General features: G+C 43.6%; 1 protein-coding gene across 10 annotated transcripts in view; it reads right to left on the bottom strand.

Annotated features, from left to right (window-relative positions):
• Positions 1–353: 353 nt before the first annotated feature.
• Positions 354–24,202, bottom strand: part of ZFP90 (ZFP90 zinc finger protein) — a 38,517-nt gene continuing 14,668 nt past the window's right edge. For 6 of the 10 annotated variants that reach the window (XM_033218793.1, XM_033218790.1, XM_033218792.1 and 3 more), the window contains exons 3-5: positions 10,413–10,539; positions 9,969–10,064; positions 354–4,456 (exon numbers count right to left, since the gene is read on the bottom strand). In XM_033218793.1, coding sequence (XP_033074684.1) covers positions 2,802–4,456; positions 9,969–10,064; positions 10,413–10,539 — 1,878 coding nt within the window. In that variant the 3' untranslated portion in view covers positions 354–2,801. Of the gene's footprint in view, positions 4,512–9,968; positions 10,163–10,412; positions 10,540–24,202 lie in introns of all 10 variants that reach the window. The other 4 variants (XM_033218796.1, XM_033218795.1, XR_004438954.1 and 1 more) reach the window with 3 other exon arrangements.

The following is a 24,202-nucleotide window of genomic DNA, read 5'->3' as shown; positions in this document are numbered from 1 at the left end:
TAGCTGAACTAGGTCTCATGCCTGCCCCTAGAACTATCAGTGAGCCCCAGGGACATCCTGACTTGGGTTCTTACAGTCAATACAATAGATTGTTACAAGAGGAAAAGGGGAAAAATGCTGGGCAAAGACAAGAGCTACCACCACACCGCTAACCAGAAGTTATAAGGATTGAATGAAATGACAGATGTGAAACACTTAGCACAATGTCTTTAAAGTAGTAAGCATTCAATAAATGGTAGCTATTAATAACTCACCTGGCTGTGATGAGTTTAGCAGTTAGTTCCTCCTTCTTGGTGCATCACTCTTTAATCTTAGCCAAGTTCTCAAAATTGAAAAAGACAAACTGACTCCCATTCAACTCAGAATGTTATTTATTGAAATAATACAATGATGTTACAAAGATGCATTTCACATAGCCCTAAAAAGCCGGGTATCCATAAGTGCATGATGCATGGCTGCTGGGACTAAGAAAGTCTTCTGGTCAATGAGCTGGGCTCCCTCCCTGTCAATGAAGATGTGCTGAGGTTCAGAGAGTGGTGGTTGGATCTAGGCCAAGCTGCAAACACAAACCAGTGGTCTCCTTTGGGTCTTCCAGAACTCAGTTTTTATAAACTTCCCTAAGAGTGGGGGCAGCACTCAGTTTATTACAATTCATGTCATTCCTGAAAGTAGTCCACTATGGGGATCCCCAAACAACCAGTAGCAAAATGAGTTCCTGACAGGCATCCTAGCCAATCAGTAGGGAGGGTCTGGGTAGAATTACCCATTGTCAAACTATATATCAGACAATACAAGCATGGCCTTGGCATTGTGTGTGAGCTAATCATGGAGTACCATAAATAAGGTTTTTTGGACGGTCAACATCTCAGAAGGGCAGATCTGCCATGGAATATTCCATTTTGCATCACAGAGGATAGACTAATTGAGCTACACATACTACATTTCAGCCCCCATGCACATTTTTTTTCCTGCAAAGAATGAAGAAGACTTGGGTGCTGCCACATGCCATCCATGATGAGAGAAAGGCAATGGATCCTGCTATCTGGCATGCAAAGAATCCAGTAGGAAAGGTTCACCATCAATACCACCAATATCATCCTGCCCCACGATTCATAATTAGGGTTGGGAAAATTTATCTATCTTTGGGAGGCAGCTCTTGTGTAAAAGGAATCAATGTCCAGTTGCGCCCAAATTGGTCTGCATGGTCAATGTCAACACACCAACAAAGGTTCTGGAAATTCCTTTAGGATAGCCCATGGGAGTCATTAGGGGATGGGGCAGACTACTGAAGCTTAGCTGATGCTTTACTAATGGAAAAGCATTATAGAACTAAAATAAGTTTTGTGTGTGTGTGTGTGTGTGTGTCTTGCTCTGTTGCTCAGGCTGGAGTGCAGTAGTGTGATCTCAGCTCACTGCAGTCTCCACTCCTGGGTTCCAGTGATCCTCCCACCTCAGCCTCCTGAGTAGCTGGGACTACAGCTGCATGCCACCAAGCCCAGTTAATTTTTAGATTTTTTTTTTTTAAGAGATGGGGTTTCACCATGTTGTCCAGGCTGGTCTTGAACTCCTGGGCTCAAGCAGTCTATCTGCCTTAGCCACCCAAAGTGCTGAGATTACAGGTGTGAGCCACCATATCTAGCCAAGTTAATTTTTTTTATGGTGAAATATTTTCTTTGCACATAGAATGAGCCAGGGCATGTTGTTTCTCTAAACTGAGTAAAAGACAAAATTTATGGCAATGGGCAATTAGACTTACACATTTCTGCAATAACATTAACAGGGGAAAATTCTCCTCTTAGTTTTATGTTGTTTTCCCATTGATCTGATAGGCTTCAGGCAGTGCCTTTTCATGGGCATGCCATAAAAAGTACAATAAAAGGACTTAATAGTTCTGTAAAACTGGTATATGTTAGCTGAAAGTATAATTGTAACTGCGAAAAGGGAAAAAAGTCACTAGTAGTTCAACTATCTACAGTTTCTGTTAAATTGTGGTTTATAAGCCTCCAAGAAGTTGCTTTAGTTTGTGATAAATTTGCATACATTTTGCTGCCAATTATGCTTTTAAGAATTCCCAAAGTGTCCAACCCATAGGTGCTCATTAAATGTTTGTGTATCTGATGTATCTTAAAATTTATTTTAAAGCCCTCTGAGTCCGAAAATACCTTTTCACTGGCAAGGCCATGGGGCCCCAAATCCAGGAAACCTGCATTTTTAACCCAGCTTTACCTTTATGGGCTGTATCATACTGCGGAAACCACGTCACATCTTTGGCTTTCAGTCTCTTCATCTGTACAATGAAGTGGTTGGGCCAGTTGATCTAATTCTTTGAATGGTGCCTTCCTGGAGTTGGAACTGGTTTCCATGGTGAAGTTAATGTAAGAGCTGCAGTTGAGTGCAGTCGTCAAGCAATTTTTAAAATGAGTTTTGGTCATTACTGCAGGAATTTATTTTTTAAAAAAGTTGTTGACATTGGGGGTTACAAGCCAAGATGTTGAAACTTGACGATCTCCTGCATACATATATTCAAAAGCTTTATAAAGTCCAACAAATGGGCATTTCATCCCCAATCAGCTACATATGATATATGTAGTTGTTTTTACACTAGTCTGTAATCAGATCTGAGAATGAGTCTTTTATTTATATTTAAAAAATCTGTTTACTGGCAGTTTTCTCCACACACATCATATAAACACACACATAATTCATTACATTCCCAAGCTCTCTCTCTAAGAATCCTCTGATCCTGAATCAGAACAACATTTTAGCTAAAGCATTCTGCAAATTCCTTAATTTCACAGTTCCTAGAGTTTATTTCGAGTATGAATTCTCTGGTGTTTCGTAAGAGCTGAACTTCGGCTGAAGTTTTTCCCACATTCCTTACAAGAATAGGGTTTTTCTCCAGTATGAATTCTCTGATGATCATGCAGGTTGGTTTTCTTTCGGAAGGCTCTCCCACATTCATTACATTCATAGGGCTTCTCTCCAGTATGAGTTCTCTCATGCTGAATGAGGGATGAACTTTGACTAAAGGCTTTCCCACAGTCAATACATTCGTAGGGTTTCTCTCCAGTGTGGGTTCTCTCATGTTGAGTAAGCGATGAGCGTCGACTAAAGGCTTCTCCACACTCATTACATTCATAAGGTTTTTCTCCAGTATGAATCCTGTGATGCTCTATGAAACTTGTACTTCTTTTGAAAGCTTTACCACATACATTACATTGATAGGGTTTCTCTCCAGGATGAGAAGTAGCTTGCTGACTAAAAGCCTGCTCACAATCATAGGGGTTCTCTCCAGCATGGATCCTCTGATGCTCAGTGAAGTCTGTAATGTGACTAAAGTCTTCCCCACAGTCATTACAATGATAGGATTTCACTTCGGTAAGAGTGCTTTCATCCTGAGTGAGAGATGAACTGTGCTTGAAATCTATGCTGTAGTTATTGCTTTGGTAAGGTTTGCCTCTCTTATGAATCCTCATATGTTTATAAAGGGATGGGCTCTGACCAAAAGCCCTCCCACATATGCTACATTCAAAAGGTTTCTCTCCAGTATGAGTCCTCTCATGTTGGACAAGAGAGGAACACCGACTAAAGGCTTTCCCACATTCCTTACACTGGAAGGGCTTCTCTCCACTATGTGTGACCTCGTGTTGAGTGAGGGATGTGCCATGCCTAAAGGACCTCCCACACAGATTACATCGATAGGGTTTCTCTCCAGTGTGAATTCGCTGGTGTTGAACAAGGGAGGAGCTGCGCTGGAAGGCTTTCCCACAGAGACTACACTGATAGGGTTTCTCTCCGGTATGAGCATTCTCATGCTGACCAAGAGATGAGCTATGCCTGAAGGCCTTTCCACACACATTGCATTCAAAGGGTTTCTCCCCAGTGTGAATTCTCTGATGCTCAGTAAGCTGTGTCTTCCAGAGAAAGGTTTTCCCACAGTCAGTACATTCATGGTGTTTCTTTCCAGGATAAATTCCCTGATCTGTTCCATTAGGGAAAGCTCCCTCTCCTTTATGAGTTTTCTCATGTTTAGTAAGTGATGATCTATGAATAAAGGCTTTTCTACATTTATCACACTTATAGGGTTTCTTTTTTGCAAGAATATTATTCTGATTAAGTAAATCTGCATTATGTCCCAAATTGCTTCCAGGGGTCTCACATTCACTAGGCCTTATTCTTGCAGGAATGTTCAGTTGTGTAACCAAATTGGTGTTCAATCTAGAGTTTTCACCAAATTTACTTTGCTCAAAACTTCCTTGTGGTGTAATTATTTTCTTCTGGGTGGATGCCTCTGATCCCAGATGTCTTTTCCAGTTTTCCTGTTGCCTGTTTAACTGGCTGCTAACATCCCAGGAGTCTTCTAATGTAGCATGTGAGAGATCATGTGTGCAGTGGGATACTTCTGATACATCCTGCTGCAGATGTGATGATTTAACCTCAGGCCTGGTCTTCCAGTCTGAAAGAAATCCAGAGTACAAAAGTCCCCTATTCCTTCCTGTTGAAACAAACTGCTAGAGTAGGAATGAAGAAAGAGACATAAGTTACACATGACTCTGTTTTGAAATTAGTCCTATATCCTGGGAAGAAGACCCAAAATGGAGAAAAGGAAGAGTGAAGAAATGATAGTGAAGACTGAAGATCCAGAGTATGTGGTAAGTCCAGAGAATGAGGAAAGCCTATCTAGGAGGGCTGGTTAGAAAATAAGGAAATAAGTGAGCAGGACTGTGTTAGGCACAGATAACAAATGGAACAGGATCATAGTCCATCTTAGGATCCTATATGCTCTCCATGACTCCTATCCTTTTATAAACCACCACAAAATCTGTCTTTCTAATATATCCATTTCATAATTTCCTTACTGTCAACTCGGAGGTTCCAGGTCTCCAAATGCTGCAGAGAAAATCTGTACCCAGTGACATAACTGAAAAGATTATTTGAAATACTGTATTTTATCAGTTTGTAAAGTATAACTCTTGGAGATCAAGGAGGTCCTTGATCAGGAGGCAAATCATCTTTGTCTTTACAACCAGTACTGTGGTTTTCATCTTTTTGAGCTCTGGTTCTACACTATTATCTCCCTTGACCAAAAAGGATTTATTTCAATCTGCCTAATAAATTGATGTTTAAGTCCCTGTTTTTACTTCAGAACATTGATACGAGCAAACTGATTAATTTTTAGGGTTTAAGAATAAAAACCTGGCCGGGCGCGGTGGCTCAAGCCTGTAATCCCAGCACTTTGGGAGGCCGAGACGGGTGGATCACGAGGTCAGGAGATCGAGACCATCCTGGCTAACACGGTGAAACCCCGTCTCTACTAAAAAATACAAAAAATTAGCCAGGCGAGATGGCGGGCGCCTGTAGTCCCAGCTACTCGGGAGGCTGAGGCAGGAGAATGGCGTAAACCCGGGAGGCGGAGCTTGCAGTGAGCCGAGATCGCGCCACTGCACTCCAGCCTGGGTGACAGAGCGAGACTCCGTCTCAAAAAAAAAAAAAAAAAAAAAAAAAAAAAAAGAATAAAAACCTTTCAAAACCAAGGGCAGAGAGCTTTTTGGAGTGATGGAAATGTTCCATATCAATAGGAATTTGGGTTAGGCAAGTGAATGAATGCATTTGTCAAAATCAACTGGATGGTACATATAAGACTTGTACATTTCACTGTATATAAAATTTTCTTTTAAAACTAAAAAAAACTGAATTCTAGTTAATGACATACATATTAAAAGTATAGGGGTGAAATGCAATTATGCCTGCAACTTACTTGGCAATGCATCAAAAAGTAAGATGGACTGATAGATGGCTAAAGAAATACATGATAAAGCAAATAAAACATGTTAACAAAGCAAATAATATAATATGTTAACAACAACAAATGTGATAATCTTGGTGGTAGGTATGTGGTATTGACTGTAAAATTTTTTTCAACTTTCCTATTTGAAAATTTTCATAATAAAACGTTGAGAGAGGAAATCAGAATAAGGACCTAAACCCCCAAATTCCTTACCCTGCAATAAGAATCAACTCATAACAACTAGCAAGATCATCTGAATAAACAGCTGGTTGATGGAAAAAAAAAAAAACAAAAAAAAAGGGCCAGGCGCGGTGGCTCAAGCCTGTAATCCCAGCACTTTGGGAGGCCGAGACGGGTGGATCACAAGGTCAGGAGATCGAGACCATCCTGGCTAACAGGGTGAAACCCCGTCTCTACTAAAAAAATACAAAAAACTAGCCGGGCGAGGCGGCGGCGCCTGTAGTCCCAGCTACTCAGGAGGCTGAGGCAGGAGAATGGCGTGAACCCGGGAGGCGGAGCTTGCAGTGAGCTGAGATCCGGCCACTGCATTCCAGCCTGGGCGACAGCGAGACTCCATCTCAAAAAAAAAAAAAAACAAAAAAAAACAAACAAACAAAAAAAACAAAAAAAAACCTAGTTTAAATGTAGTTCTGAGCAAAAGCCTGAACAAGTGTTCAATTTTCTTTATAAGACACCATAAAACATTATCAATTTCATAATTAAGAGTGTATTAAAAACAACCATTTTTCTTTGATATAATAGTAATATTATTTCTCATGAAATAAGCTTATATTTAATAACATATTTTATTTTCCTCAAATTATTTCCCATGACCATTAAATTATCTATATTAAAAAAAAAAGAATTAACTCAACTCCTCAGGGCAGAGAATGCCTTGTAATTTTTTTAAGAATCGTTCTCAGTGGGACATGCCAAAAATGTTTGTTGAAATGAATAAATGAGAAAAGTTCTCTTGCTAGCCAGATTTCTTACTGATCAATCAAGTATGTTCTGATTGCTTTCTATATGCTCTGCCACACAGATAAAATATATAGAAATACCATAATAAACAGAGCTTGAATAGAAACAAGACAATCTTTTGGCAACTAAGAAAGGGTAAAACCATCAGATGGTATATTATTAAATCTGAGTTTTTATAGTGTAGATGATATAAATGATATTTGCTGTCAGGAAAGGAATAAATAAACAAAAGTAAATAAATAAATATATCTGGTCTCATGGATTAGATAGATCTTGAACTCCAAGAACAAATGGCTTTGGATAGGCAGAATATATTGCCTAATGAGGGAAAAGATATGCTACTTAGAGAGAATATTAAGAGAAGTTCAACCTAAGGGGATCTGTTTTAGCAGAGATAGAAAGATAATACTGGAAGTATGAGAGGGAACTTCTGAATCAGGGAGTTTCTATTTCCTATGGTAAAGTACAGACAGGAATAGCAAGGGTTTGTCAGAAGTTTTAAGAAGATAAAGCATTAGGCTGGGCACAGTGGCTCACGCCTGTAATCCTAGCACTTTGGGAGGCCTAGGAGGGCAGACTGCTTGAGCTCAGGAGTTCGCAACCAGCCTGGGCAACATGGTGAAACCCTGTCTCTATTAAAATACAAAAAATTAGCCGGGTGTGGTGGCGTGCGCCTGTAGTCCCAACTACTCGGGAGGCTGCGGCAGAAGCACTGCTTGAACCCGGGAGGTGGAGGTTGCGGTGGGCCGAGATCATGCCACTGCATCATGCCACTGTACTCCAGCCTGGGTGACACAGTGAGACTCTGACTCAAAAAAAAAAAAAAAAAAAAAAAAGAAGATAAAGAATTAAAATCCAGTGGCTGGGCATGGTGGCTCAGGCCTATAATCCCAGCACTTTGGGAGGCTGAGGTGGGTGGATTATATTAGGCCAGGAGTTTGAGACCAGCCTGGCCAACAGGGGTTTTAGTAGAAACCCCATCTCTACTAAAAATACAAAAATTAGCCAGGCGTGTTGGTGCGTGCAGTCCCAGCTACTTGGGAGGCTGAGAATTGCTTGAGCCCAAGAGGTGGATGTTACATTGAGCTGAGATCACACCACTGCATTCCAAGCTGGGCGACAGAGTGAGATTCTGTCTCTAAATAAATAAATACATAAAATCCAGTGTAGTTCAGCAACTGAGTGAGATTCTGTCTCCAATAAATAAACAAATCAATAAAGTCCAGTATGGTCCAGCAACTGATGAATAATTAAACAAAATGTGATATATCCATACAATGGAATATTACTCAATGGTAAAAAGAATGATGTACTGATACATGCTAGAGCATGATTGAACCTTGAAAACATGACGGTAAGTGAAAGAAGCCAGTGCCATATTATATGATTCCATTTACACAAACTATGCAGGATACACAAATCCATAGAAATAGAAATTAGATTAATAGTTACCAGGTACTGAGAGGAGTGGGGAACGGGGAGTAACTGTTAATGGGTATGAGGTTGCCTGCTGGGTGAAGAAAATGTTCTGAAATTAGATAGTGTTGCTGTTTGTACAACTATCTGAATATGTGAAAAAACCACTGACGTCTACACTTTAAAGGGGTGAATCCCATGGTATGTAAATTATACCTCAATAAAGCTATAATTTTAAAAAGATTTATAAAAAGAAAAAACAGAGTGAGCTATTCCAACTGGGAATTACAGCAATCTAAATTTGGGACCTCAGCAGTGGCTCACACCTCTAATCCCAAGACTTTGGGAAGCAAAGGGAGGAGGATCGCTTGAGCCTAGGAGGTCAGGGCTGCAGTGAGCTGTGATAGAGACACTGCACTCAACCCTGGCTGACAGAGCAAGATCCTGTCTCAAAATAAAAAATTAGGCTGGTGCGGTGGCTCACGCTTGTAATCCCAGAACTTTGGGAGGCCAAGGTGGGTGGATCACTTGATCTCAGGAGTTCGAGACCTGCCTGGACAACATGGTGAAACTTCATCTCCACCAAAAATACAAAAAATTAGCTGGGTGTGGTAGTACATGCCTATAGTCCTAGTGACTTGGGAGGCTGAGGTGGGAGGATTGCTTGAGCTCGGGAGGCAGACTGCAATGAGCCGAGATCACACCACTGCACTCCAGCCTGGGTGACAGAGTGAGACCTGTCTCAATAAAATAAATAAATAAATAAATAATTTAAAGATTTGGGCCCTGGTTTACAGTGCCACCAGTAGAAGTTAAAAGGCAAGAAAATCTAAGCTACTTCTCATAGGAAGAAAATAACCTGGGTTGAAATAAAAGACTAAACTAATTAGGGTGTCCAGCCTGAGCAATTAAAAATCCATTGGGTTCTAATAGGCAAGGGTAGAAATGGGAAACAGGCAAGGTAGCAAAATATACTGGCAGGGGATGAAAGGTGATGAATTTAGATTGTACGTATTTAATATGAACTATGTGACTTCTGAAGGATAAAAGTAACTCAGGTACAAATAAGGAAGACTTCTGAGTCTACAGCATAGAATAAAGAGCTGCAACTACCAGGAGGCAGGTACTCTGTTAAGGAGGCAATGAAGAAAGGGGGCTAGAAGGCAGGTTCCTTAAGGCAGAGTCACTTAGGGTGAAAAGCAAGAAAAGCTAAAGACCTAAAGCTAAGACGCACTAACAAGCAAGGAACTGGGAGAGGAGGATACTACAGGAACTGTAGAGGGCGGTAATGAGTCAAATCAGCATGAACGTGAGATGGAAGGAAGATGGTGGCAAGGCACGGAGTCTGAAGGCAGGTTATGAAGGGAGAGAGAATCAAGGAAGGCTGTGGGTGTTTCCTGTAAGTCTGGGGCATCTGACAGTGAAAGCAGCAAGACTAAACAAGGAAGACATGGGGGAATGCAATACAAGAAAGAGATATGGGAGTTCAATGCAGGGAAGAAATTCGGGAGTTCAATTCTGAATGAGTAAGAGAAGGGATCTCTAATGAAGGGAATCAGAGGCCACCAGAAGAAAAATAATCCAGCAAGAGCAGGGGCACCCTTTTGAAGAGAAGAGTCCTACAAGGTGTCGGCCAGGCGATGGCTTTGGCCTCCTATGCAGATCTAGGAAATCCCAAGCCAGCTGCTGGAGGGTACCTTCCCCTCCCTAAGCTGTACCTCCCCCTCCCTAAGCTGTACCATTATCTGTATTCATTCCTAATGCCTGACTCTCACTCATTTACCTGGACAGAAAGGTCTTTGGATTTCTCCCTCTGATATCCATGGCTCTTCTCCTTGCTCCAATTTGAAGATCACCTCTGGCTTGGAAACTTGATATCCTGCTCATGGGTAAATACACAAGATTTGGTTGTTTGTGCAAGTGGACAAAGAACCCTCCTAAGGACAAGTCAGTACTAGTCCTTGATCCTCAGGAACTCTGAAGGAAAAAAAAGGTGCAACTTAAGGAGTCATGCAATCAAATTGCCTATTTCCAGTTTTGCAAAATAAAGACCTTTTACCTAAAGAGCAGGCTCAAAACCCCATAAAGCTGGGTCCCAATGAGATGAACAAACTCTGACCCCTGAGCACCCTGGTCACAGTTACCTAAGCTCTGGGCACCACCACTATAGCAACCAAGGAAGGAAAGACCCATTAGCAGGAAAGACACTCAGAGAAGTGATCCTTACCAAGAGAAACCAGGTGGCTATAGTTCTCCAGCATCACATCCCTGTATAAGCTCCTCTGAGCAGGGTCGACGTGGTACCATTCTTCCTGGGTGAAGTCCACAGACACATCTTTGAATGTCACTGATTCCTGTAAGATCACATTCCTGCTCAACTGGGGATCAACCCCACAAATGTTCTGTGGCAATGCTGGGAATATAATGTAGGATCTATCAGAAGTGGTGACCACACATTTGTTAGACTGAGGAGGCAATGTTGGGTTACATAAACTTACTGTTTACATAATTTTGTAAAGGATCTAGTATGTCAGGCAGGAAAGTTATGAGGGGCAATTTGTCCTGCAAACCTATATCCCTACCTAGCTATCTTCTTGGTTTCCTTCAAAGCCAAGGCTTTTTATACAATCACCAATTCATGCTGCCTATTCACTTTCTTTGTTACAAAATCCAAATACAGTTGGTAGTAAAAAGTGACGACTTTCCTTTACCCCCATAACCAATCCCACTTTACTTTCCAGAAATAACCACTCTTAATAGTTTGGTGTATACACAATGTCCCTTGTCCATGTTTTTCAATACCCCACCCACCCGCTCAACCATACTCACATCCCAACACAGAATCTTCTTTTATGAAATACCATACATGTTGTTCTACAACTTGCTTTTTGCATTTAGCTATGTATCCTGGAGATCTTTGCATAGTGGAATAATTGCACCTTATTGAACTGCTTCATAGTACTCCACAGTACAGCTGTACCACAGGCACCTACTGATTAAAACCAACAACACCTCGCTGTATTTTTTTTTTTTTTTTTGAGGCAGAGTCTCGCTCTGTCGCCCAGGCTGGAGTGCAGTGGCCGGATCTCGGCACACTGCGAACTCCGCCTCCCGGGTTCACGCCATTCTCCTGCCTCAGCCTCCCCAGTAGCTGGGACTATAGGCACCCACCACCTCGTCCGGCTAGTTTTTTGTATTTTTTTAGTAGAGATGGGGTTTCACTGTGTTAGCCAGGATGGTCTCAATCTCCTGACCTCGTGATCCGCCCGTCTCGGCCTCCCAAAGTGCTGGGATTACAGGCTTGAGCCACCGCGCCCGGCCCACCTCGCTGTATTAAGAACAAAATGCGGCAGGGCACGGGTGGTTCACACCTGTAATCCCAACACTTTGAGATGTCAAGGCGGGCAGATCGCTTGAGCCCATTCACTTCCTTTGTTATAGGAGCCCAAGAGTTTAAGACCATCCTGGGCAACAGAGCAAAACTCCATCTCTATAAGAGATCGAAAAATTAGCCTGGCATGGTGGTGTGTGCCTACAGTCCCAGCTACTCAGGAGGCTGAGCTGGGAGGATCACTTGAGCCCAGGAGGCGGAGGTTGCAGTGAGCCACGATCATGCCATTGTACTCCAGCCTGGATGACGGAGTGAGACCCTGTCTCAAAAAAAGAGAGTAAAATGCAATTCCCTCATGGCTCACCAGGCTGTCACATGCTGATCTTGATATTCCTTGACTACATCAAACTTGTTCCCACTCCCGCCGTCCTGTTATTCCCTAGCCTCCTGCATCTCCACAATAGTTAACCAGTTATTCAGGCATCATCTCAAGCATGGCATCCTCAGAAAGGCTGCCTTAGCACCTCCACTATCCATTGCATTACGTGTTCAATTTTCCTGCTAGTCCAGCTATCTCTCACTGCCCAATTCTTTCCACCTCTCAAGAACATAACAGATTCTGAAAGAAAGGACACTTGTGCTTCTAGCAATGATAGGAGACATTAGCTTGTTACCTTATTGTCTGTCTCTCCACTGTAAGCTCCATGGGAATGGGTACTTTATCTATCTTGATCACAGTTACATGCCTGGCACCCAGACCAATGCCTGGCACATAGTGGGTGCCTAAAAAAATACTTGCTGAGGCCGGGCGCGGTGGCTCAAGCCTGTAATCCCAGCACTTTGGGAGGCCGAGACGGGCAGATCACGAGGTCAGGAGATCGAGACCATCCTGGCTAACACGGTGAAACCCCGTCTCTACTAAAAAATACAAAAAACTAGCCGGGCGAGGTGGCAGGCGCCTGTAGTCCCAGCTACTCGGGAGGCTGAGGCAGGAGAATGGCGTGAACCCGGGAGGCGGAGCTTGCAGTGAGCTGAGATCCGGCCACTGCACTCCAACTGGGCGACAGAGTGAGACTCCGTCTCAAAAAAAAAAAAAAATACTTGCTGAATGAATCAATGAACTAGTCCCTGTCAGCAGGTACTGAGATTATTTCCAGTATTCTGCTATTATAAACATTACTGTAATAAATATTCTTTGTGCAAACATGCTACGATTTCTCCCAGCTCGCTAGCTAAAATTACAATGGCTAGGTCGAGTCTTTCTCTGCTTCTTACCCTATTCCAATCACTTCTTCCTCCACCATCCCATGGACACATGGCTGGCTGAGGTGTCCCATGCCTCCCAATTGTCAGTTCTGATGCTTGTGGGCTGATTGTCTAGAATCACTTGGCCTTGTTAAACCAAGAGTCACCTGAGACCATGGCCTCCTTGAGCTATGTCCCGCCCCCCCCTTTTTTTTTTTGAGACAGGGTCTCACTCTCTCACCCAGTTTGGAGTCCAGTGGCTCAATCACAACTCACTGCAGCCTCAACTGCCTGAGCTCAAGTAATCCTCCCACCTTAGCCTCCAGAGTAGCTGGGACTACAGGCATGGGCCACCATATCTGGCTAATTCCTGGTTAGGCTTGTCTCAGAAAGCATATAACAAAGTATGGAACAAACCATCAGTGCAAAAAGACATTGAAAGCAGAACTGAGTTAGCTGGAGCAGTGAGGGAAGGCTTCACAGAGGCTTCAACTTTACTCTGTACCCTTCTCTTGTTTGCTTAGGTATAGCTGAACTGGATTCACTCAGATTCTTCAAGGGTATCATTCTCTCCTCCCATTTCCCTTAGCCAATTCCATTTCATATTTCAGGTGCTGCTTAGCAGATCTCCAGTGAAGTCTTCTGATCCCCAACTGGAGAGTCAACCTCCCTAATCGTGTGCTTTAAACCACTCTGCACACCTACCATTATTCAAACAAACCTCCTCATCTATTTAATGCTTGTTTTCCTAGTTAAACGGTACATATTATGAGGGCAGGGATAATACTTTTGGTTGTTTTTTAAATTCTGCACACCATTGTCCAGCAAGTGCCTGACTCACACTATACCTCTGTTTCCTGAACGAGTTGAGCCTTAAGGAGATGGATGAGATTTGAATATTAAAGAAGGCAGGCGTAGCCCCTTCTTCGTGTGAGGTGCATGACCACATCCACATACCATACTGGCTCCTCTGCCCCATATTCCTGTTCAACACTTGGCTGTGTCCCTGCAGGAACAGGGGAGGGTTGAAACTGGGGCCATTTTTCTGACCAAGGTTAGAGATCTGACCGACTAGATATTTACAAGGTGCCTGGCTTTACTATATACACTGTGGCACACTAAAAATGCAAAAGAAAAACACTGCAGTCCTTGAATATGGTTCAGTTTATTTTAAAAGTGTTATTTATTAGAGCACAATATGAGACAATACACAGTAAGGTGAGGTGCTGCAGGCGCTCAAAGCAGGAAAGACTGGGAGAGGGAGAGAACACTTCAAGGTAGGCTCTGTACCAGGTCCTAAGAGGTAAGTGCCATCTGCACGGAAGAAGAAAATGTGGGAATCCAATCCAGGGATTGGGAAGCTTGAGAAGGGAGGCTGGTCTTGGGAGAGGCATGGCCAGCGAGGATAAAGACGTTGGACCAGCCATTTTGAGATAAGTGGTGAGAAGTAAAACCTTCTCCCCATTGCCTACTCTACCCTCTAGACATATTGTCTCTTTGGTTTAGTAATAGTCATTGCCCAACCAGGACTCCTTTGCTTAACTGGTTCCTCATATTTAACATATGGCCTCCTGGTTTCTTTTAATTTGTTTAATAGAGATGGGGTCTCACTATGTTGCCCAGGCTGGTCTGAAACTCCTGGACTCAAGTGATTCTCCCACCTCGGCCTCCTAAAGTGCTGAGATTACAAGTGTGAGCCTCTGAGCCTGGCTGGCCTCCTGGTTTCATTCTGCTTTCCCAAAGATTCTGTACTCAAGGTGAAGAATGTGCTAACCAGCAAGCAAACATCTGCTCCAAGCCGCTCATCATTTCTTGCCTTGACAGGGCAACCACTGGCCTCTGTTCTTTAATTATTGATCCCACCCCCCCCCCTTTTTTTCCCCTGGGCACTATCAGAGTTACTTCAAAACACAAATTTGATCATGTTCACAAACCCTTCACTGTGGCCAGGCCGAGTGGCTCACACCTGTAATCCCAGCACTTTGGGAGGCTGAGGCGGGCGGATAACCTGAGGTCAGGAGTTCAAGACCAGCGTGGCCAACATGGCAAAATCCTATCTCTACTAAAAATACAAAAATTAGCCAGAAGCGGTGACGGGTGCCTGTAATCCCAGCTACTTGGGAGGATGAGGCAGGAGAATCACTTGAACCTGGGAGATGGAGGCTGCAATGAACCGAGACCATGCCACTGCACTCCAGCCTGGGTGACAGAGCAAGACTCCATCCTAAAAAAACAAAAACCACAAACCCTTCACTGCCTCCCACTTTTCCCTATTCCTATCACCCTCACCCTAGTTCAAGTCACCATCTCTTACCTGGACTACTGACTGCTACAACCTCCTAGTTCATCTCTCTTCTCACTCTTGCCCCACTACCCAAGTCCATTTTCCACATGACAACCAGAGAGATCTTGTTAAAACCTGCCAGACTGCTGGGCATGGTGGCTCACACCTGTGATCCTAGCACTTTGGGAGGCTGAGGTGGGAGGATCACTAGAGGCCAGGAGTTCCAGACCAGCCTGGGCAACATAGTGAGACCCCATCTCTAAAAAAAAAACAAATTATTTTTTTAATTAGCTGGGCATGGTGGCTTACGTCTATGGTCCCAGCTACTTGGAGGACTGAGGCAGGAGGATTGCTTGAGCCCGGGAATTCAAGGCTACAGTAAGCCACAATGATACCACTTCATTCTAGCCTAGGTGACAGTGTAAGACCCTGTCTGAAAGAAAAACAAAACAAAAAAAGAATCTGCCAGATGAAGTCACCTCTGTTTCAAGGCCTCCAATGGCACCCTGATTCATTCCAAGTAAAGTCAAAGTCTTTATGGCCGCCTATAGGCCCTTCACAATCTGGGTGCCAACTAGCTCCCCGACTTCACCTCAAGCCTCCTCCCCCACGTGAAGCTCTCCCCTGCACCCACCCCATCCTCCTTCTGATTCCTGGAAGACACTAAACCTACTTCCTCCCTGGTGCCTGTGTTCTGCCTGTTCTCTTGACTTGAGCCTCTTCCCGCATGTATGCTCGTGGCTCCCCAGTCACTGGCTTCAGCTCCTTGTTCCAATGTCACTTTATCAGAGCAACCTTTCCTCACTATCCTCCATAAAACAGCACCCCACTCTATATTCTCACCGTCTTTGTTCACAGCCTTTGCCACCTGACATATCATATGTTTGTTGACAGTCTATATCCCACAGCAGAATGTAAACCCCAAGAGAGTAGGAATACTATTTATTTTCTTTACTGTTGAATCTCCATTGCCTAGAACAGACCTGACATGTAGTAGGTGCTCCACAAATATTTAATACATTTTTCTTTTGAGACAAAGTCTTGCTCTGTTCCCGGGCTGGAGTGCGGTGGTGCAATCATAGCTCACTACAGCCTTGACCTGCTGGGCCCAGGCAATCTTCCCACTTCAACCTCCTAAGCAGCTAGGACAACAGGTGTGTGCCACCATACCTGGCTATTTTTTATTTTTATTTTTGTAGAGATAGGGTTTCTCTATGTTGCCAGGCTGGTCTTGGACTTATGGGCTCAAGCAATTCTCCTGCATCGGCCTGTCAAAGTGCTGGGATGACAGGTGTTAGCCACTGTGCCTCATTCACAAGTATTTAATAAATATTTGTCTTGAGATTAAAACTTAGGTTCCTCAGTGTGAGCTTCAGAGCCCTTCATGGCCTAGTCCCCCGGGAAGCTCCACAGCCCCCAATCTGGCTTCTCCTCCCCTCAGACACTAACATTTGGCCGTGCAGAAGAGTTACAGCTCCTTGTAACCGGAATGCTCTTTCACCTCGGCAAGCATTGCTTCAAGCACTCAGGCTTTTTCCTTGGCCTGGCTAAGGCTTACTCTTCACTCTTCACCAAGACTTGGTCAAGTTCTCTCCTCTGCGGCTCCATACATACCCTAGGTCTGGGCTGTGTCCCCCTCCCATCCCAGCAGCTCTCCTCCTTGGGCCTCTTATGAGCACAGCTCATAAGACAATACCACATTCAGGTGTTTTGTTACCCAGTGGTCACTCCCACCAAACTGTGCTTCTAGAGGGTCAAAGACCTTGGCTCAGGCACCTTCAAATTTCCAGAAGCCAGAACCAGTTTGGTACATAAGGGACGATCAAAAGTCTGCCAGAATGGCCGGGCGCGGTGGCTCAAGCCTGTAATCCCAGCACTTTGGGAGGCCGAGACGGGCGGATCACGAGATCAGATGGAGACCATCCTGGCTAACACGGTGAAACCCCGTCTCTACTAAAAATACAAAAAAAAAAACTAGCCGGGCCAGGTGGCGGCGCCTGTAGTCCCAGCTACTCGGGAGGCTGAGGCAGGAGAATGGCGTGAACCCGGGAGATGGAGCTTGCAGTGAGCTGAGATCCGGCCACTGCACTCCAGCCTGGGTGACAGGGCGAGACTCTGTCTCAAAAAAAAAAAAAAAAAAAAGTCTGCCAGAGTACATAGGTAAAATGCACTCTGAGATCCTCGGTGGAAGTTAGTCACTCTGAGTCAGATCAACTTCAGGGCATTCTCATGCTGCAGGTCACACCTTGAACCCTAATAAATGATCAAGTAACACCTTGCAGACAGCTGCTCATCCTTCTTCCAGATATAACAGGACCTCATCATCAACTCCTTTTAAAAATTAACAAAGTGGCTGTAATCCCAACACGTTGGGAGGCTGAGGTAGATGGATCATGAGGTCAGGAGATTGAGACCATCCTGGCTAACAGGGTGAAACCCTGTCTCTAATAAAAATACAAAAAAATTAGCCGGGCGTGGTGGCGGGCACCTGTAGTCCCAGCTACTCAGGAGGCTGAGGCAGGAGAATGGTGTGAACCCAGGAGGCAGAGCTTGCAGTGAGCGGAGATCACGCCACTGCACTCCAGCCTGGGTGACAGCACGAGACTCCATCTCAAAAAAAAAAAAAAAAAAAAAAAAAAACCTAACAAAGTATTAGGAAGTATCCTAGCACTTTGGGAGGCCGAAGCAGGCGGATCACCTCAGGTCAGGAATTCGAGACCAGCCAGGCCAACATGGCAAAACCCTATCTCTAGTAAAAATACAATGAGCTGGGTGTGGTGGCAGGCACCTGTAATCCCAGCTACTTGGGAGGCTGAGGCAGGGAGAATTGCTTGAACCCAGGAGGCGAAGGTTGAAGTGTGCTGAGACTGTGCCACTGCACTTCAGCCTGGGCAACAGAGTGAGACGCTGTCTCAAAAAAAAAAAAAAAAAAGCAGTATCACACGTTCCTTCCTTATGCTGACATACAAGGATCTTGGCCAACGAGTGGAGCCCAAAGCAAGGAACTAGGAACAGCACATACTAAGTTGAGAAGACTCAATTTCATGGGCTTCTAAAAAGCTCCATAAAGCTCCTGAAAAGTTCCATAATGAATAAATGCATAATATCCTTGAGTAGATCTCACACCTCCTGGAGATCCAATTACCTCATCAATAACACGAGTTCCCTGAACTACAGAAATAGAGTTTTATGAGCAGATGGGGTGAAAGGGCACTTCCAGAAAGGACATGTGCAAATACAGAGTTTGCCCAATTAGAAAACATCACATTTATGGCAATACAGTGTGGTGTCTCCACTTAACTACTCAGTGGCCTCTGATGCCAGACCGATCACGAATAAGCTGATAGCTGACAATGTAACTAACAACGGTGTACAGACAGAAGAAACCTCACTATCAACCTTTGCACACACACAGATTCCTACTGCATCACCATCTGCAGTACTGAAGACTGGAAACCTGGGCCTCATCCTTGACTCTTCGTTTTTCCTTTATGCCTTGCAGTCACCAAAAGCCTCAGAAATGTCTCCTGAATTCAGTCTCTTGCCTTCATCCTTCAAATCCAGCTGAAATCCTCCCTTGCCAATGACAGCATTAATCCAGGGAAAGGCAATCTAGAGCTACACAGTCTAATATGGCAGCCACTGGCCACATGTGGCTATTCATTGTTTTTAAATTAAGGATTTAGATGTTCACCCAATTACAAACTGGTTTTAAATACTGGGAGGAAAAGAAAAAGAACAAACAAACTTACAAGCCACACTTGCAATGTAGCTAGTCCAAATGGGCATGTGTGATTAAGTAAAATACACACGAGGCCAGGCACAGTGTCTCACACCTATAATTCCAGCACTTTGGGAGGCTGAGGTGGGTGGATCACCTGAAGTCAGGAGTTTGAGACCAGCCTGGCCAGCATGGAGAAACCAAGTCTCTACAAAAATACAAAAATTAGCTAGGTGTGGTGGAGCACACCTGTAATCCCAAATACTCAGGAGGCTGAGGCAGGAGAATGGCTTGAACCCATAAGGCAGAGGTTACAGTGAGCCAAGATCGCGCCACTGCACTCCAGCCTGGGCGACAGAGTGAGACTGTCTCAAATAAATAAATTAATTAATTAAATACACACTGGATTTCAAAGACTTAGTACCAAGGAAAGAACGTAAAATACCTCATTAGTAATTTTAAAATATTTATTACATGTAGAGATGATAATATTCTGGATATATTGTTTCAAATAATATATATTACCAAAATTAATTTCACCTGTTTCTTTTTACATTGTAGCCACTAGAAAAGTTAAAATTATACATGGAATCTATATTTCTTTGGGACACCACTGTTCTACATTGTTATACGTCTCCACCTCAGGGCATCTTCTTTCTCTCAAATGCTGCCTCCTGTCACACACCCAAGCTTCTGCCACATGGACTCTTTGTCCCAGTAACAACATTCTCTTTTGTGTCTCTTTGCCTTTATACATCCTATTCTGACCATAATGTACTTTCTTCCCTCAGTTCCACAGGAAAAATTCCTAGTCATCCTTGTAGAACCAGTTCACTGTTCCGTTCCCTCCTGAAGCTTCCCACATCCTCCGTGCTCCCTATCCCTCTTAAGCATTTGGTCCCCATCTCCATTCACAACTGTAGCTATCTAGTTACATTTTTCTCCCTCAAGAATTTCTTTTTTTTTTTTTTTTTTTGAGACGGAGTCTCGCTCTGCCGCCCAGGCTGGAGTACAGTGGCCGGATCTCAGCTCACTGCAAGCTCCGCCTCCTGGGTTCACGCCATTCTCCTGCCTCAGCCTCCTGAGTAGCTGGGACTATAGGCGCCCGCCACCGCGCCCGGCTAATTTTTTTTTTGTATTTTTAGTAGAGACGGGGTTTCACTGTGGTCTCGATCTCCTGACCTTGTGATCCGCCCGCCTCGGCCTCCCAAAGTGCTGGGATTACAGGCGTGAGCCACCGCGCCCGGCCAAGAATTTCTTAAACTCCTTTTTATTTCAGTATCTCTGACACTGCAAGCCGAGAGTGTCCAGAATCAACTGGGAAGCTTTTCTAAATTGCCCATGCATGGAGGGTCCTGCCCAGCATCTTTTAAAAGCTCTTCAGGTGGTTCATTATCAAAGAGCAACAGTTCAGATTTCTTGAACACTTGCTGCTAGGCAAGCACTGAGCTCAGTCATTTACGTGCACTCTCATCACATTTCCTCACTGAAATGAGGAACCCCAGAGGAAGCAGGCATCACTTCCTGACTGGTTCTGAAGCATGACCCTGGTTAAGAACCACTGCCTGGCACAGGGCAAGCATTCCAAACACATCTGCTGAGTGAATGGATACAGAATTTGGGTAATTCTCACTGAAAGAAAATGAGGAGTTGTTTCAAGGATTAAAAAAAAATGTGGGTTAGTGAATTAAATTCTTAGATTACAAAAAGTAGAGGCAAAAAGAAAACGATGGCATTAACAGCCAAATCTAAGGCTGGTTCCTCTCGAGCACCAGCCAAACAGAAAAACCTCTGATAAATTGAGTAAGAAGAAATTTTTAAAAGATGAACTTGAAGATAGGAGGATAAGGCCAGGCGTGGTGGCTCATGCCTGTAATCCCAGCACTTTGGGAGGCCGAGAAGGGTGAACCACCTGAGGTCGGGAGTTTGAGACCAGTCTGACTAACATGGAGAAACCCCATCTCTACTAAAAATACAAAATTAGCCAGGTGTAGAGGTGCATGCCTGTAATCCCAGCTACTCGGGAGACTGAGGCAGGAGCATTGTTTGAACCTAGAAGGCAGAGGTTGCAGTGAGCTGAGATTGTGCCATTGCACTCCAGCCTAGGCAATAAGAACGAAACTCTGTCTCAAAAAAAAAAAAAAAGAAAAAAGAAAAGATAAACAAAACAGTGAAAAACACAAATAGTGTGTTAAGAAACGCAAAATATCTTAACAAAGTGGAAAACTTTTAAATTCTAAACTACCAATGTTGACACAAAAAAGCAGAAACCTTCATAATTGAGGAGGAAATAGAAAAAATTGTTGCCAAACCATCCTGTGTATAAAAATCCTGGGTCTAAATGTTTTATAGGTAAATTCTTTCAAAAGACAGGAAAAGGTGAAAAGCAATCTGAATGTTTCTACAAATTAAGGATAAGCATGACACCAAAACCTGTCCAAGAGAGTGCTTTCTCTCTGATGGCTATTTCCCTTAGTAATACAGATATAAAAAAGTGATCAATTGGGCCAGACGCAGTGGCTCACACCTGTAATCCCAGCACTTTGGGAGGCCGAGGCAGGTGGATCAGTTGAGGTCAGGAGTTTGAGACCAGCCTGCCCAACATGGTGAAACCCCATCTCTACTAAAAATCAAAAGTAGCCGGACGTGGTGGTACATGCCTATAATCCCAGCTACTTGGAAGGCTGAGGCAGGAGAATCGCTTCAACTTAGGAGGCGGAGGTTGCAGTGAGCTGAGATTGCACTCTAGCCTGGGCAATAAGAGCAAAACTCTGTCTCAAAAAAAAAAAAAAAAAAGAGAGATCAACTGTATTTGAAAAACTTATGTATTGTAACCAAGTAGAATTTTATCCCAGCATTATGTATAAGAGTAAAAATTTCAGAAACAACCTAAATGTTCTGTGAGAAATGGCTAAATAAATTTTGGTACATTCATACAAAGCAATATAATACAGTCATTAAAACTGATTTGATTTTAAACAACAAAAAAAGAATCCTCATAAAACTTAAATGAAATTTGGCCGGGCGCGGTGGCTCAAGCCTGTAATCCCAGCACTTTGGGAGGCTGAGACGGGCGGATCACGAGGTCAGGAGATCGAGACCATCCTGGCTAACACGGTGAAACCCCGTCTCTACTAAAAATACAAAAACTAGCCGGGCGAGGTGGCGGGCGCCTGTAGTCCCAGCTACTCGGGAGGCTGAGGCAGGAGAATGGCGTAAACCCGGGAGGCGGAGCTTGCAGTGAGCTGAGATCTGGCCACTGCACTCCAGTCCGGGCGACAGAGCGAGACTCCGCCTAAAAAAAAAAAAAAAAAAAAACTTAAATGAAATTTAAAATATGCTAAAAATGTTTAAGGGGAAAAACATGCATAAGGAGAAAAAGAAATTCATCAGAATACAGAGGTCCTAGAGAAGAGGATCATAAATGACTTTTTTCTATTAAAAAGTCTAGATTATTAAGCAATTAATACCCAGAATATATACAGAACTCCTAAAAATCCAACAAAAAACAATTCAAAAATGGGCCAGGAACTTGCATAAACATTTCTCCAAAGAAGATATACAACGATGTTCAAAATCACTAATTATTAGAGAAATGCAAATCAAAACTACAATGAGATATCACCTCACACAAGCTAGGATGGCTACTATCAAGACAAAACAGAAAATAACAAGTGTTGGCAGGATGTGGAGAAATTGGAACCCTTTGTGCACTGTCGTTACGAATGTAAAAAGGTACAGCTGCTATGGAAACAGTATGGTGGTTCCCGGAAAAAATTACCATATGACCCCGCAATTTCTCTCTGGGTATACAACCAAAAGAATTGAAAGTAGGGACTCAAAGAGATATTTATACCCCAACATTCAATAGTTCAATGCCTCATGTTCATGTTCAGTGCTATAGCAGCATTATTCACAACAGCTAAATATGGAAACAATCCAAGTGTCCATCAACAGATGAATGGATAAGCAAAATAGGATTGTATTTACCCTTAGAAAGGCTTTTTTTTTTTTTTTTTTTTTTGAGACGGAGTCTTGCGCTGTCGCCCAGGCTGGAGTGCAGTGGCCGGACCTCAGCTCACTGCAAGCTCCGCCTCCCGGGTTTACACCCTTCTCCTGCCTCAGCCTCCCCAGTAGCTGGGACCACAGGCGCCTGCCACCTCGCCCGGCTAGTTTTTTGTATTTTTTAGTAGAGACGGGGTTTCACCTTGTTAGCCAGGATGGTCTCGATCTCCTGACCTCATGATACGCCTGTCTCGGCCTCCCAAAGTGCTGGGATTACAGGCTTGAGCCACCGCGCCCGGCCAGAAAGGCTTTTATTTTAAAGCACTGTATTCAACCTTTAAAAGAAAGAAAATTCTGATATATGCTACGACTTAGATGAATCTTGAAGATATTATAATAAACGAAATAAGCCAGCCACAAAGATACATACTGTATGATTCTGGCCAGATGTGGCAGCTCACGCCTGTAATCCCAGCACTTTGGGAGGCTGAGGCGGGCAGATCACTTGAGGTCAGGAGTTCAAGACCAGCCTGGCCAATATGATGAATCCCTGGCTCTACTAAAAACACAAAAATTAGCTGGGCGTGGTGGTGCATGACTGTAGTCCCAGCTCTCAGGAGGCTGAGACAGAACTGCTTGAACCTAGGAGGCTGAGGTTGCAGTGAGCCGAGATTGCGCCACCACTCTCCAGCCTGGGTGACAGAGCAAGACTCCGTCTTAATAAAAAACAAAACAAAACACACTGTTTGATTCCACCTATATGAGATAGAGTGGTCAAAATCATAGAGATAGGAAGCAAAATGGCAGTTGCAGGGACTGGAAGAAAGAATGAAGGGTTATTGTTTAATGGATTATAGTTTTCAGTTTTACAAGATGAAGAGTTTTGAAGATGGATAGTGGTGATGACTGCACTACATATGAATGTATTTAATACCACTGAACTGTACACTTAAAATTAGTTAAGATTGTCTTATGTGTATTTTATCAAAATTTTTAAAAATTGAAGATTATATCAAAGCTAAAAAGTCTCTAATATTATATATGCTCACATATATACTTCATTTATTTATACAGTAAGATATACTTTATTTATTTGTTTTGAGACAGAGTCTTGCTGCGTCTCCCAGGCTGGAGTGCAGTGGTGCAATCTTGGCTCACTGTAACCTCCACCTCCCGGGCTCAAGCGATTCTCATGTCTCAGCCTCCCAAGTAGCTGGGATTACAGGTGTGTGCCGCCCCACCCAGCTAATTTTTGTATTTTTAGTAGAGATGGGGTTTCACTATGTGGCCCAGGCTGGTCTTGAACTCCTGGGCTCATGCAATTTGCCCGCCTCAGCCTCCCAAAGTGCTGGGATTATAGGTGTGAGCCACTGTACCCGGCCATAAGATATACTTTAATAAAAGTAATACAACATGGAAAAGTAAGGAAAA

The sequence above is a fragment of the Trachypithecus francoisi genome, unplaced genomic scaffold (genome assembly GCF_009764315.1).
Source record: "Trachypithecus francoisi isolate TF-2019V2 unplaced genomic scaffold, Tfra_2.0 Lachesis_group10, whole genome shotgun sequence".
NCBI lineage: Eukaryota > Metazoa > Chordata > Mammalia > Primates > Cercopithecidae > Trachypithecus > Trachypithecus francoisi.
Note: the sequence above shows the minus strand (reverse complement) of the source record. Positions and strands in the feature narration are given on the sequence as shown.